This window comes from Rhinopithecus roxellana, chromosome 2 (genome assembly GCF_007565055.1).
Source record: "Rhinopithecus roxellana isolate Shanxi Qingling chromosome 2, ASM756505v1, whole genome shotgun sequence".
Lineage (NCBI taxonomy): Eukaryota > Metazoa > Chordata > Mammalia > Primates > Cercopithecidae > Rhinopithecus > Rhinopithecus roxellana.
In genome coordinates this window covers 26,021,032-26,036,234 of record NC_044550.1, presented here as the reverse complement: position 1 = coordinate 26,036,234, position 15,203 = coordinate 26,021,032, and the positions used below count along the sequence as shown (strand labels likewise).

Here is a 15,203-nt window from a genome sequence, read left to right as displayed (position 1 = left end):
AGAATCAGTATAATTTGAACCAAATAATATTTTATATAAATAATTTCATAAAATTATAATTAACAACCTTGGTTTTATTTTGTGTAGGGGGTACTGTTAAGAAATAGAGGAGAAAGGAAGACTTTGTATCCTATCAGCCTTTTATGAAAGATAATAAGTCGCTGTAAAATAATCCTTTTCTTTTGACAGGGGTGTTTCTAACATGTGTCATCAAAATGGATAAGATGTACCTAATCACCATTGACATAGCTTCTACTTGGAGTTTAATTTTCCTACTCTTTTCCCTCTTCTCCCTTGCCCATTCATTTCTACTTCCACCCCCACCACCAACCCCCCCCACACACACCTTTTTGTCCATGCTATCATAATGTCCATGATGTGAAAGTGTTAATTTTTAGAAATGAAAATAATTTAAATTTATGATATTTTGTATGTTGGGTAAGCTTTCAGATTCTTCAACTCACTAGCATTTTTGGTACATTAAATGTTCTATCAGATAAAACAGCTGAGTCACTGGCAATTCTCATATTCCTAATTTGAAGTGGAAAAATAACAATTTTCTGGGGCTTTAGGAACTGTATAGAGAGACAAATGTGTCTTCATATCCTAGACATCATCTAGCTACCTCTATACCCTCAAAATTATAGCATCACATTTTAAACCTACACTCAAAATAGTTTTCTTTTTCTGTGGAAATTGTCTGTTACTTATTTGTTAAACTACTTTTCTTTCTTCAATCACCATAATAATTTTTTTATTTCTTCTATTTTGAATTTTTTTGAGTATTATTTTACCCTGACAAACTACTTGCCACCAGGTATTTGGCAAGTAGTTTGTTGACAGAAAGGTTTTAGGGAGCCCACCTAGTATTCTCAGTAAGAACAAGGTCTTTGGAATCATCCAGCTCTACATTTTGGTCCTAGCCTGGCCAATTACTGGCTGTTAACCTGGAAGTTTTCTCCACACCCCTAAGCCTGTGAATGTTCATTTGTGAAAGCTTATGGCAAAGTGTCCTTGTGGTGCTTGCGTATATTAAATAAAATAACTCTTGCACAAATTATTTGCATTGTGCCTGACAGCAAGAACTGTAAGTTTGATTATATCTTTTAACCCCTTAAGTGAAATGAAGAATTAAATAAATAGAAAACTTCTATCATATTTAATTAAAATTTCTCAGATCATACAATGACCATGGCCTATTTGACCCCTTCTTTATGGAGCTAATATTTAGCTAGAAACTGCAATGGAATAATGCAAGAACACAGGACAGGAAGAGAAAGCAGTGATCCTGTGATCATTCAAATGTGATAATACACGCAGGAGAGAAAGGAAAAGAATTAGGCCATGGGTCAACTAACCTTTGCAACTATTTTTAGCCTCAGAAGCACTTTTATCCCCCTTGTAAATTCCATACTTAAAGTTCCATAATTTAAAATTCTATTCCAGATGAGAACTGTTGTGCTATTTCAGGTTGTGAAAATTCATTTATTCATATACGTAATTTTACCTTTGAGCAAACTTCAAAAAGAATGACCGCCAAAATATATTATAACCTGTTTTCTCAAATGTTTTTCTCATTATCGTTTTTAAAATTTCTCCCTAAAAACGTCACAGGGACAACTGTAATTAGGCTAATTGTGCCCACTCATATGTGCAGCTTATGGCAATAACAGAGCGGTCATAGAAAGAATGAGGTGCAGTATGTTTCAAAATGCAGCATCTGCAGTGCTGTCAAGGCCAGCCATGCCGTCAATCTTGAGCTAACAGCTGTGATGAACAGAATGTTATGTTATTCCTTTGGTGTGAAAATGAATTGACAGTTATTTATAGGGAATAATTAATGTAACATTTTGTAAAAGTAAACATGATTTTCAATCCTTGAGAAACTGTTAAAAAGGAAAAAAAGGATAGGAGATGAAAGATACTTTCAACCAACAGAAAAGTCTTGAAGATAAATAGATGATGTCTACAACTAAAACACTATCTTCCAGACTGTTTAGACATACCATCAACTCTGAGAATAATAGTCAAAGAGTTAAACATTTTTAAAGGAAACAAACCCATCCTCACAATAATTGTAAACATGTGGAATGTCTCTGTGAAGACAACAGTACCTACTTTTGTTAATACAGTAAGTTAAAATCACGACAATTTCATGTAATTCTGTTTTTTCAGTTCATTATTTAAAATAAGAGAGTGGAAGGAAGTAGGGAGGGACATAAAGAAGGAAGGAATGAAGGAAGGAAATATATATATATTAATCGCAAGTAAACATGATGCTGATTTTTTTCTGCTACATCAGTAACATATTTATTCATAATCTCGCATGGTCAAATGGCTGGTTAGACTTATTAGAGATTATTTTGGAATTGTGTGATGCAAAAGAAGTAAACTTGGCTGAATGATTTGTCTCAAACCCTATCACATGTTACCTGGTTAAGTGCTTTTGTATCATATGTTTGATTATCAGGCTTCCATCTGAACAACTCCTGACTTCTTCAAAAAATAATTTCTGAATGATGATATTTAGTATTAATTAGTATTAATAAGTGAGTGGAAATAATTCTAAGAAAATGTTATTCCCAGAATAGACAGAAATTATTACTACTTCTCCAGTTGTACCTGAAATGTCCTCCTCTATTCAGCTGTACACCCCTTTGATCTGGACACCTGAGATCCCACCTGCTCCTAAGACTTTTACCTTCAGACAGTGGAAGAAAGTAATGGTGATTTCCTCCTGGTCACATTATAGACTTTACTTTTCAGTTTAACTTTGATAACATGGGAACCCATCTTATTTTCCAGAATAATTGTATGAGTTCTTTAAGAAGCCATGCCATTATTTAAGTTCATTTGAATACATACTGCATTATAGCTGGTAAGAGGTAGCTCTGAAATTGTGTTATTCAAGAAAACCAGTGAGCTATCGTCCATGGCCCAGCTTTCTTTATTGTACTAAATGATCATTAGAAGATGCATCATCAAACCAAACTATTTTCTTCAGCAGCATAAGTTTAAGCAAAGCTAGCAGGCATCTCTGATATTGGCAACTTGAAGAATACCTTTCACACCATTGAAGTGATGGAAGAATTGCTTATGTAGCAATCGTTTTATTTTATTTATATATATATATGCATGTGTGTGTTATGTGTTTATATAATATATATAGCTATCTTTGGTGAAAATTTCTGTCCCAAACCTTCTGTAGTAAATGTTCAAAAACAATTTGATGAAAGACCATCTACTATGTGCCAGATCTCTGTGTGGGATGCAAGACTTATAAAATATGGTTCCTGTTTGGGAGTATTGATGATGAGACTATATACTGAAGAAGGAAAAGGTGTTAGAGGTAGTAAATAAAGATAAAATATGCTGCATGAATGACCTCAAGGGTGACACTGTGACAAATAAGGATGACAGGGCAGGGGGGACTGCAGCGTGCTTACATTTCATGCATTCAAGGGCTAAGTAGAGAGTCTGAGACTGAACTGTTGGCTGCATTCCCAGTTGCCTACACTATAGGCCTCCTCCTCATGTTAATAACAATGGAAAATTCATATTTTATAAACTATAATCTATCTAGAGAGGGATTCAGAAAATATTTTAATAGGAGGCCAGTAATGAGATCCAAAGGGGATGGAATTACGTGATAAAGCACAGAGATTATGTTAAGTCTATGAGCTTGAGTATTGAATGGGTACTACAGTCTCCCTCTATAAATAATTTTAGTTTGTGTGATAACCTAAATGTTCTTATAAATTTGCATTTTCCATGTGGTAGTCATCAGTGCATGGGAAACATAACAGGTTGTAGTGTATTATTTTGTGGTGACTTTTGTAAAAGCAGTTGTGTCCTAAAACTTTGTTGCTTTCCCTGACTTCTTTTGCTCCCAGTGAAGATCAAGTCACCACTTCAAGTGATTTGGATACATAGGAAGAATTCACTGGGGCTACCAGTGCTTGCAAGGTGGGAGGAGGAAGAGGAGCAGAAAGAATAACTATTGGATACGAGGCTTGGTACCTGGGTGATAAAATAATCTGTATGTCAACCCGCCGTGACATGAGTTTACCTATGTGGCAGACCTGCACATGTACACCTGAAGCTAAAATAAAAGTAAAAAAAAAAAAAAAAGAATTTACTATCGACGAGCGACAACTGGGATAAGGTGTGGGGCTAATGAACAAATCAATAGCAGACACAGCGGTATGTAATTCTACATGTATGATTTAGTTTAGAGTTATCAGTTAAAGTCTAGCTCATTGAAGATTTTAAAGTGGTATTAATTTGAGAAACTAGTAGATTATTTTAGCAAAAGTTCAAGCTGGGCATTTTGGGCTAATGACTTGGTAAATGGATTTGGGTGTCCTGAGTAAATAAGTAACATAACAAAAACTGTGTTTTGCCAGGTTGGCCAGGGAGTGCCACCTAGAACTTCTTGGACAAAAGGGAGAACACAGTCAGGGAAACCATTTCCTAGACTTGGAATCATTCCTCTTAATGTCTATTGTAGTGACCAAGCATGAGTTGGTGAGGACTTGGACTAAGGTGATAGCAAAGGGAATGGCAAGAAAGTGAAATAATTGCCAGAACCTCGTAACTTTAAGTATATGGATATATATTATAATGATCCTTAACATATGTTTAGTATTCACCTGAAAATTTGTGGATTTATTTCTATCTCATTTAATTTCAACCATTTTATAAAGCATGGGTACTAATATCATTACAAGTTAAGCAGTTTTTTTTTTTTTTTTTTTTTTTAAGATCACATAGTTACTAATTTTCAGAACCAGCACCCAAACCTTAGGTCTATCTGAACTCAAGCTATGTTGTAAAAGATACGGACATATCAAAGGCTAAAATAAAATGTAATGCTAATATTTCTAGCTAGGAGACATATGCCCATGTGAAGTGGGGTTTAACATTGATCATTGGAATAGGTATAACACAATTTTCTTATTTTTTTCTAGTGCGACTTCATGATAGCATATCAGAAGAGGGCTTTCACTACTTGGTGTTTGATTTGTAAGTATATACTCTGTATTCATTATTTTTGCAATCTAATTGAGGACCGTTTTGAATTAATGATTTTTCTCATTGTACAGTCCAAATTACTGACTGCTACAATATTTTTTAATGTTCTTCAAGTAACAGTCAACTCTAATTCTTTTGAAAAGAGTATACTACTCAGCATTGTTTTATTTAAAATCTAAATTAACCTTAATTTGAATTAACCTTAACCTAAGTGAAATAATTATTTCTCTTTGTGTTGTCCATTGTGATGTTATGAGTGGTTCTCAGTTCTATCTTGTAGCACAAAAAATGTTTGCTGTGAGCAAAATTTTCCATTTAATTTTTAAGAGTATGTATAATTTATTGTCTTAATGTAAAAAGAAGACTCAAGGAAGAAACTTGGATTACCGAAATTGATTTAAACTAATCAAGACTTTTAAAGTGAGGCGCCGTCAGCAAGAATGAAGGGAAAATAATGACTCTTGGCAGGGATATAGTAAAACAGGCCACACGTATGGTTGGTAGGAGTTTAATAAGGACATACTTTCTGGAAATCAATTTGGTGCTACTGTGCTCATCAAAGGGAATAAAAATGTTTGTATCATTTGACTTGGACTTTGGCACAAAGTCCATGGAAAGTATACCCTAAATTCAGTTAAAATTTTATACTGAAAGATGTTCATTGCATCATCCTTTATAACGGGGGAGAAAAGAAAAGAAAGAAACTAACTTAAGGATCCAATTATAGAGAAATAGCTACATAATTATAGTATATTCATATAATGGACTACTGTCTAGCATTTTAATGTGATGCCACAGAGTTTTGGGAAAGATTTAAAAAATTATTTCACATAATATGAGTTTGAAGCTAGGTTAATACTAGGTTTGGTTAATTCAATACTTCAGTGATATCATTGAGAAACCATGTTCTTTCCATCTGTCTGTTTTTAGTAGTATGTGGGTTTGTCTTCATGTTTGAGTTCCCCTATGGTCTCAAGTTGACTGCCACATTTTCAGTTCTCACAGTGACTTCTAGAGGCAGAAAAAGGGGAATCAAAATTCTATTGCGTAAGTTTTTATTCATGGAGAAATCTTTCTCAAGAGCCTCTCAGAAGATATCTGTTCAAGAATCCTTAATTAGAACTGCTTCTCAAGCCCACACTAAACCAGGTATTTGTTAAGGGAATGAAATTACAACTGGCATTGACAAATCATAATTTAGTCTGTAGATCTGGTGAGGGAACTGGCCTCCTCTGAATCATGTGATACCCAGTCCAGAACTAAATTGTGATTTTGTTATTAAGAAAGAATGGGAGTTTTATCTATTGGGTAGTGTCACACGTGTCCATATGAAGAGACCACCAAACAGGCTTTATGTGAACAATAACACTTTTTAGTCACCTAGGTGCAGGTGGACTGAATCCAAAAAAGGAATCAGCAAAGGGAGATGGGGTGGGGCAGTTTTATAGGATTTGGGTGGGTAGTGGAAAATTATAGTCAAAAGGGATTTTTCTCTTGTGGGCAGGGACAGAGGTTACAAGGTGCTCCCTGGGGAGCTTCTAATACTCATTGTCCAGGAGAAGGAATGTCACAGGGTCAATTGATCAGTTAGGGTGGGGCAGGAACAAATCACAATGGTGGAATATCATCAGTCAAGGAAGGCCCTGGCTATTTTTACTGCTATTTTCCTGCAGTTCCTCAGTTGCTCCAGGCCATCTTGATGCATACCTGCAGGCTTGGGCTCAGAGGCCCGACAGGTAGGCAGCCAAGCATATCTGCCATATTTAGAGACTAAAGCTCTACTTTTGCACAATTCCTAGTGCACAGGCTCCTCTCCACAGTCCCAGTTCATCCATGGCTTGCTCATGTGGCCGTAGTTTCACCTGGCTCTATGTTGTTCTAGTAGTCCTTCCTCTTCAGTCCTTTCCCAGCTCTTGTTTTTACTTTTTCCATTATCTTTTCTTCCTTTCCAATGTTTGAGCCCCTTCTTTTCTTGAGCTTTCTTTAGCCATTCTTTTAGGATAGGTATGCTAGCAACCAATTGTTAGTATTCCTTTTTTGAGCTTGTCTTGATTTCCCCTTTATTCCTGGATGATATTTTTGCCAGATATAAAATTCCAGGTGGAGAGTTCTTTCAGTGTTGTGCCACTTCGTTCTGGATTCCTTGGTTTTTGATGAGACATCTTTGTCATTCTAATTGTTTTTCCCCTAAAGATAAGGTATTATTTCTCTCTGACTGCTTTAAGGTTTTTTGGTTTTTGTTTCTTTTTTGCTGTTGTCTTTGATTTTTAGGTTTGTCTATGATGTATCTTGCTTGGCTTGGATTTCTTGGAGTTTACTTATTTGGGGTTCACTTAGCCTCCTAAATGTTTACGTTTTTGTTTGGCAAATTTAGGAAACTTTTGGACATTGTTTCTTTGAATACCTTTTTAGCCCCACCTTCTTTCTCCCTTCCTTTTGGAACTCTGATGACTGAATGTTGGATCTTTTGTTAGTGTCTAAGAGGTCCCTGAGGCTTTTTGTTGTAGTTTTCCCCTAGTCTATTGTCTTTCTGTTGTTTAGTTTGGATAATTTATTATTGTTCTGTCTTCAAGTCTGATTGTCTAATTCTTTCCTCTGGTTTTTGTTGTTGTTGTTGTTGTTGTTTCTTTTCTGAGACAGAGTCTCACTGTGTCGCCCAGGCTGGAGTGCAGTGGCTCGCCTCCGCACACTGCAAGCTCCGCCTCCCAGGTTCAAGCGATTCTCCTGCCTCAGCCTTCTGAGTAGCTGGGGTTACAGGCGCCCGCCGCCACGCCCGGCTAATTTTTTTGTATTTTTAGTAGAGACGGGGTTTCACCATGTTGGTCAGGCTGGCTCCCAAAGTGCTGCCTCCCAAAGTGCCGGGATTACAGGCATGAGCCACTGTGCCCATACCATCCATTGAGTTTTTTATGTCAGTTATATTTTTCATTTCTGCAGTTTTCTTCTTTATAGTCTCTATTTCTTTGCCAAGATTCCCTTTTGTTTGTTTGTTTCAAGTGTGTTCATAAGTGCTCTCTGAAGCATTTTTTTTTTATTATGGCTGATTAAAAATCCATATCAGATAATTCTGACAGCATTGTTATCTTGGTGTTGCTGCCTGTTGATTATCTTCTCATTCAAATCGAGATTTTATTGGTTCTTGATACGATGAGTGATTTTTGGATTATATCCTGAACATTTGGGGTATTATTTTATAAGACTTTGGATTTCATTAACTATTCTCTTCAGCAGGCCTTCTCTTACCAGAATAAGCAGGTGTCATCTTATTACTGACTGGTGGGGGCTGTAGTCCAGGTTCCCCCCAAAGCCTCCACTGACATGCCTGGGTGGTGTTTCCTTACTACTGGGTGAGGTTATTGGAACACAGGATTTTTTTTTTTCTATATTTAGTGGGAGAAATACACCTACCATATATTTTTTAAAGCATCAGACCTGTTGTTATTTCTCAATAGATTTAATTTGTCAGATCTCCTTTGCTTTGCAGATCAAGGTATGGTATTGTAAACTGAGATATGTCCTTCATGCTGTGATGGATGTTGGAATAAAAAACACTTGTTAGTTCTCATTACTTAAGTAATAATATTCTGAAGTGAGTTTGATCACAACTCGGTCAGGGAGGAAACACTTTTTTCTATCCTTTTAGGTTCAGTGCCTGGGGCATGAGAATTAAACTAACAAGAGAGAGATTAACAAGAGACAAGGCATATAATTTTTATTAATATTTATCTGCACGGGAGTTCACAGAAAAGAAGTGAAGCTCAAGCAGTTAGGCTCAGGCTTTTATACCCCTTTAACAAAGGAAAGAGAATTTGGGCTTCAAGGGATAATAGAGAATTGACTTATGGAAAAGTGACTAGTAAATATATGAAGGAACTAATGGAAGATAAGGGCTATTTTAGTAAGATCTGTTTCGGCAAACTCATCTGCTGTCGACTCCCTGTCTTCTATGGTGAGTCAATTATCTCACTGGTGTTGGGGAAAGACAGCATCTTCCTTAAAGGGAAATTTATACCCTGCTTTTAGGTGGAAGGGCAGATAATTCTCTCTATATCTGTTGATTCTCACTTAGCTTTAGCTCAAAATAATCCTTATGCCAAAGTGGCATATTTGGGGGTGATATATTTTGATCTCCTTCTGCTGCAAGAAGCACTTCCGTGTTAGGTCAAAACCTTCTATGCCAGTTTTCCACAGTCATCAAGTTATTTATATCTACATTTTAAAATTTATAGCTTCTGTATTCCTTATTAAATTAAGGGCATGATGAGAATCACATAGTTTATTTTTTCTTGTATCATTTTTTAGAAATTCGGCACAATAATTGGTGAAGAACATAAAGAAAGCAGTTCACATGAAAACACAGTAAGATTTTTAACTAAAGTGAATGATGTCTTTTAGCAATGATATTTGTTTGGGTTACTAATGTCTCTGAAACCAAAGTGAAGAAGGTGAAAGTTTACATACAAACCATAGGAACTTGAAATATGCTGCAATAGGCAACTGAACTTCTGCTTCTAGAATGAAGGGCTCAAATTCTTGCAATTGTTCTTTAGTATTTAAAATTTAAGAGGAGCATTATCAGCAGTTATCCTGAAAATGATCCACCAGTAAATGAGATTAATAAACTAGTTAAACACAATCCAGTGAAGCATCCAGCATTAGAAAAATTGAAAAACAATGGTTAAAACTATACATTTTCAATGACTGAAAAGAAAGCATAACAGATATAAGCATCTAATTTCTCAAAATTATATGATCATTGCAGCAATAATCTATGAAAAGGAAAAGTAAGCAGCTTTAGAAAAATGCACATTTTAAATATAGTTCAGAAATATACATTGGTATCTTAAAGATATCAATGAAATACTCTTCAGGAAAATTAGAGCCACTTACTCAATGAGTTCCGAGATAAAATAACTACTTGAATTCCCAAAGAAGGAATATTCCTTGTGTTCCTCCTTTTGATGGTAGTTTTGGCAGTGTGGTACTTGTACGTATTATCTGTGGAATGTTAGCTATTCAGAATCTAATGGAAGTTCTATTTTTATAGGTGCATTGAGTCTTCTTCTAATGAAATGATTTTTGCTTTCTAAAAATCAAAACAAAGGAGAACATGAGTTCTATGGAAAAATTTTCTTCTTTTTTTTTTCTTTTTAAATTTTATTTTATTATAGAGATGAGGTCTTGCTATGTTACCCAGGCTGGTCTCAAACTTCTGGTCTCAAGCTATCCTCCCTCCTCAGCCTCTCCAAGTGCTCAGACACAAGTCTGAGCTACCATGCCCAGCCTCTTCTTGCTATTTTCAATTTATATATTTTTATTTAGATATCTAGCCATTTTTAACTATAAGGCATTAGTAGCCTCTTTTGCAGATAGACTCAGGAATGAGTTCAGGAAAGCCTTTTATGAAAGCAAAGTCATCTTCACAGCAAATAATAAACTGCCTTGATTTTTTTCAAATAATCCTTTCCGGAATTTGTGCGTAGCATGGTTTCTAGGAACACCTCAGCAGCTCTGAAGAACAAGGAGGGCTAAGTTCATAGAGATGTGAATTTATCTAAGATAAGATAAGAAAGATAAGAGAAATGGAGCTAGATTGTAGTCCCCAAGGGAGAGGCCTTCAGGCAGAGACTTCGGCCTTCGGGCCTTAAGCAGATAAGGCAGATCACAGATCAAGTTCATTTCTAGGGCTGATGGTAAATAAGGCTTTAACATGGGCAGTCACTTGAGCATATGTATTGGCATTGAAAAATTGTTTTCTCTCTACCCGTTCTAGGTTCATTGGCTGGGACCCCCAAATTAGACTGACAGGAGACAAATTAAGAAAAAGAAAAACCCAGAAGTTTATTAACCTGTGTATTATATGTTCACATGGAAGCACTCAGAGATGAGTAACTCAAAGGGGTCGTTAGAACTTCGGCTTATATATCATCTTAAAGGAACCATAAATTCTTAGATAAGAGACAAAACAAAGGAAAAGGACTTTGAGTCTATAGGAACAGCAAATTGTGTGAAGGTAAATAGATGAGGATCATTAATGACAGATAATGGCTAGTTGTAGTAAAATTTCTTATGCGGATTCCTCTGGTGCAGTCTCCAGGCTCAGGCTCTAGGTTGTCACTAACTTCTACTCTTCCTGGAGACAGGGCAGGAAAGAAAACTCTATAAATGTATGTCCTGCTTTTAGGTAAATAGAGGGAAAGCAAAGAGCTTTATCTGTATCTGCTTCTTCACAATTGCCTTCATCAAAAAATAATTTTTACAAGTGGCATACTTTGGAGTGACATATTTTATTACCCTTCATTAATATATTTCAGGAACTCTATGTCAGAGAAAGTCAGTATTATGTGTTTGTTGAGTGAATACTTGTTCAAGAGACCAAAAAAAAAAAAAAAAAATTCAATAATTACGGTATAGTACAACGTTTGCCATGATACTGTTCTGTGTAGACAGCTTCAAACAAAGATGGACTTAGTTTAGAGATAGCTTAACTCAGTTAGAAGTCACTGAAGTAAGGTGTTGGGAGGAATAAAAAAAAGAACTAAAATATTGTAATCCCTTTGAAAATACTATATAGAACATAGCTGAGTCTATGAATTTTGTTTCAAGATCATAATTTGTATTTAAGAAGCAGGCTAGGCACAGTGGCCCACACCTGTAATCACAAGTGCTTTGGGAGGCTGAGGCAGGAGATCGCTTGAGCTCAGGAGTTTAAGACCAGCCTGGGCAACATAGCAAGACTCTTGGTCTACAAAAAAATTTTAAAAATCAGTCTGTGGTGAGAGCAGATGCATGAAGTCCTAGCTACTAGGGTGGCTGAGGCGGAAAATCACTTGAGCCCAGAAGTTCAAGGCTGTAGCGAGCTGTGATCGTGCCACTGCACTCTAGGTGACAGAGCAAGAACCTGACTTTAAAAATGAAAAAAAAAAGAAGAAGAAGAAACAGTTAATCTACATAAAATACATGATATTTTAAATAGCACACCCTGATGCTATAAATATACTTATTTCTTGTTTGTTTTTGGAAAATGGAATTTTGTTTGAATCAAAACATCTGGGCTATTTTAAAATGAAATTTAATGTTCATTACAGTGAAAACCAATGAATCTAGAATTTTAGTATTTCTCATGTGGTAAAAATACTGGTTTCCCAGTAGTTATACTAAACAATTTTAGTGTTTTTTTTTCTCATGAAAAGATACATCCAAATAGTGTTTCTTTTATTGAAAAATTAATAAAACAATTAATGATTTTATTATATTTTTTAAGGAAGAACACTTTAAATGCTTATGACATTCTATCCTTTTAATAGAAAGGGATGCTTTGTCATATACTTTTGATTCTATTCTGAGTGGAAGGCAAAATACACGATTAACTTCTCTCTATTATGGTGCTCCACAGTGGCAAACTAAATCCTTCTACTCACGCATCATGTTTCCTTTATGTTGGTGAAAACTTTCCGTTTTTGTGGGATAAGATATAAACTTGTCTGCTGAAGACTGTTTAGTTACAACCTACAGAAGGAGGTAGGTTCTTTGTGATAAATACTATTTGATATCAGAATTTTTGTCAGGGATAATTGTCATAAATTCAAGAGGGCCTATTTCTATTTTATTTGTTCATCTTAGTAATTTTTATTCTTTGATGAGAATAAGGATTTCTTCTTAATATGTCTGTACCATCACTTTAATTCTGTGGCTTATGCTTGTAACCCCAACACTTCAGGAGGCCAGGGCAGGAGGATTGCTTAAGCCTAGGACTTAAAGATCAGCCTGGGTAACATAGTGAGTTCTCATCTCTACAAAAACATTTTTACAAAGTAGCTGGTGTGGTGGCATGCACCTGTAGTCCCAGCTACTTGAGAGGTTGAGGTAAGAGAATCACTTGAGCCCAGTTCATCAAGGCTACAGTGAGACAAGATTATGCCACTGCATCCTAGTTGACAGAGCAAGACCCTGTCTCCATTTAAAATAATAATGGTAATTATGATTATTATTGCCCTTTTTAATATAAATCTGGATTTTTTTGGTGTTATATCACCTCTCACATTTATTATAATTCATCTTCATGAAGTTAGAGAAAATATTGTGGAATATAGGACTTTTTGACTTTGACAATTCTTTTTAAACTTTTAATAAGCTTTATATTTTAGACCAATTTTAAGTTTACAGCAAAAATGAGTGGAAATACAGAAAGTTCCCATATACCCTTATCTCTACAAGTGCACAACCTCCTTTACTATCAAAATCCCCACACAACAGTAGTACATTAATTATAGTAGTACATTGTACTACTGTATAAACCTACTTTGGTAAATGATTATCACCTAGAGTCCATAATTTAAGCTAGGGTTCACTCTTGGTGTTTTACATTGTATGGGTTTTTTAAAATGTATAGTGTTCTGTAACCACAATTGTATGATCATGCAGAATAGTTGCATTACCCTAAAAATCTTCTGTCCTCTGCCTGTTCTGTCCTCCTTACCTCCTGACTTCTGGCAACCACTAAACTTTTACAGTCTCCATAGCTTTACCTTTTCCAGAATGTCATATAGCTGGAATCACACAGTATATAACTTTTTAGATTGATTTCTTTCACTTAGTAATAAAATCAGCCCTGAAACAACATGGGTTTGAACTGCACAGGTCCACTTATACATGGATTTTCTTCCATCTTTGCCACTCCTGAGATAGCAAGACCAACTTCTCCTCTTCCTCCTCCTCCTCTTCAGTTTTCTCAATGTGAAGATAATGAAGATGAAGACCTTTATGATGATCCACTTTCACTTAATGAGTGTCAATGTATTATCTCTTCCTTATGATTTTCTTAGTAACATTTTCTTTTCTTCAACTTACTTTATTTTAAGAATACAGTATATAATATGTGTAACATACAAAATATGTGTTTATCAACTCTGTTATCCTTCAGGCTTCCAGTCAACAGTAGGCTATTAGTAGTTAAATTTGTGGGGAATCAAAAGTTATGCAAGGGTTTTCAACTGTTGGGGAGTTGGTACTCCAACCCTCATGTTGTTCAAGAATCAACTGTACACATTTATGTTTCTTCTATTTATTTTTATGTCCTTATAGCTTATTTCCTTTTATCGTGGAATAATATTTCATTGTCTGGACATACCAGAGTTTATTGACTCACCCAGTGAAGGACATCTTGGCTGTTTTCAAATTTTGCCAATTATGAATAAAGCTGCTATAAACATCCATGTGTGGGTTTTTGCATGGACATAAGTTTTCAAATCCTTTGGGTAAATACCTAAATGTGCTGCTGATGAATCATGTTGTAAGTGTATATTTAGTTTTCTAAAACACTGCCAGTATTCTTAAGTGGCTATACTATTTTGCATTCACACCATCAATGAATGAGAGTTCCTGTTGCTCCATACTGTCTCCATAGCTTTACCTTTGTAAGAATTCTCACCAGCATTTGCTGTTATCAGTGCTCTTGATATTGGCCATTTTAATAGGTGTGTAGTGATATTCCATTGTTATAATTTGAAATTTCCTAATGACATACAATGATTAACGTCTTCTCATATGCTCACTTACCATCTGCGTATCTTCTATGGTGAGGTATCTCTTCAGGTTTTTATCCATTTTTTATTTGATAGTTCATTTTTGTGTTAAGCTTTGAGAATTATTTGTATATTCCCAGCACTTCAAGAGGCTGAAGCGGTCAGATCACTTGAGTCAAGAGTTTTGAGACCAGCCTGGCCAACATGGTGAAACCCCATCTCTACTAAAAATATAAAAATTACCCAGTCATGGTGGTGCATGCTTGTAATCCCACCTACTCGAGAGGCTTGAACCTAGGAGGCAGAGGTTGCAGTGAGCCGAGATCACACCACTATACTCCAGCCTGGGTGACAGAGTGGCACTCCATCTCAAAACAAACAAACAAACAAGAGTTATTTGTATATTTTGGTTAACAAAAGCTTTATCAGATATGTGTTTTGGAAATATTTTCTTTAAGACTGTGGCTTATTCTCTCAACAGTGTCATTTGCAGAGTGGAAATGTTTAAGTTTAATGAAGTTTAGCTTATCAATTTGTTTCTTTCATGGATTATGTGTTTTGTCTTATATCTAAAAAGTCATCAGCATACCCAAGATCATCTAAATATTCTCCTGTGTTTTCTGGGAAGTTTTAGAGTTTTGTGTT

General features: G+C 35.6%; 1 protein-coding gene across 18 annotated transcripts in view; it reads left to right on the top strand.

Moving 5' to 3' along the window:
• CAMK2D (calcium/calmodulin dependent protein kinase II delta) overlaps window positions 1-15,203 on the top strand; it is a 324,627-nt gene that overhangs the window by 159,799 nt on the left and 149,625 nt on the right. For all 18 annotated transcript variants that reach the window (XM_030915366.1, XM_030915383.1, XM_030915340.1 and 15 more), the window contains exon 4: window positions 4,971-5,025. In XM_030915366.1, coding sequence (XP_030771226.1) covers window positions 4,971-5,025 — 55 coding nt within the window. The remainder of the gene's footprint in view (window positions 1-4,970; window positions 5,026-15,203) is intronic.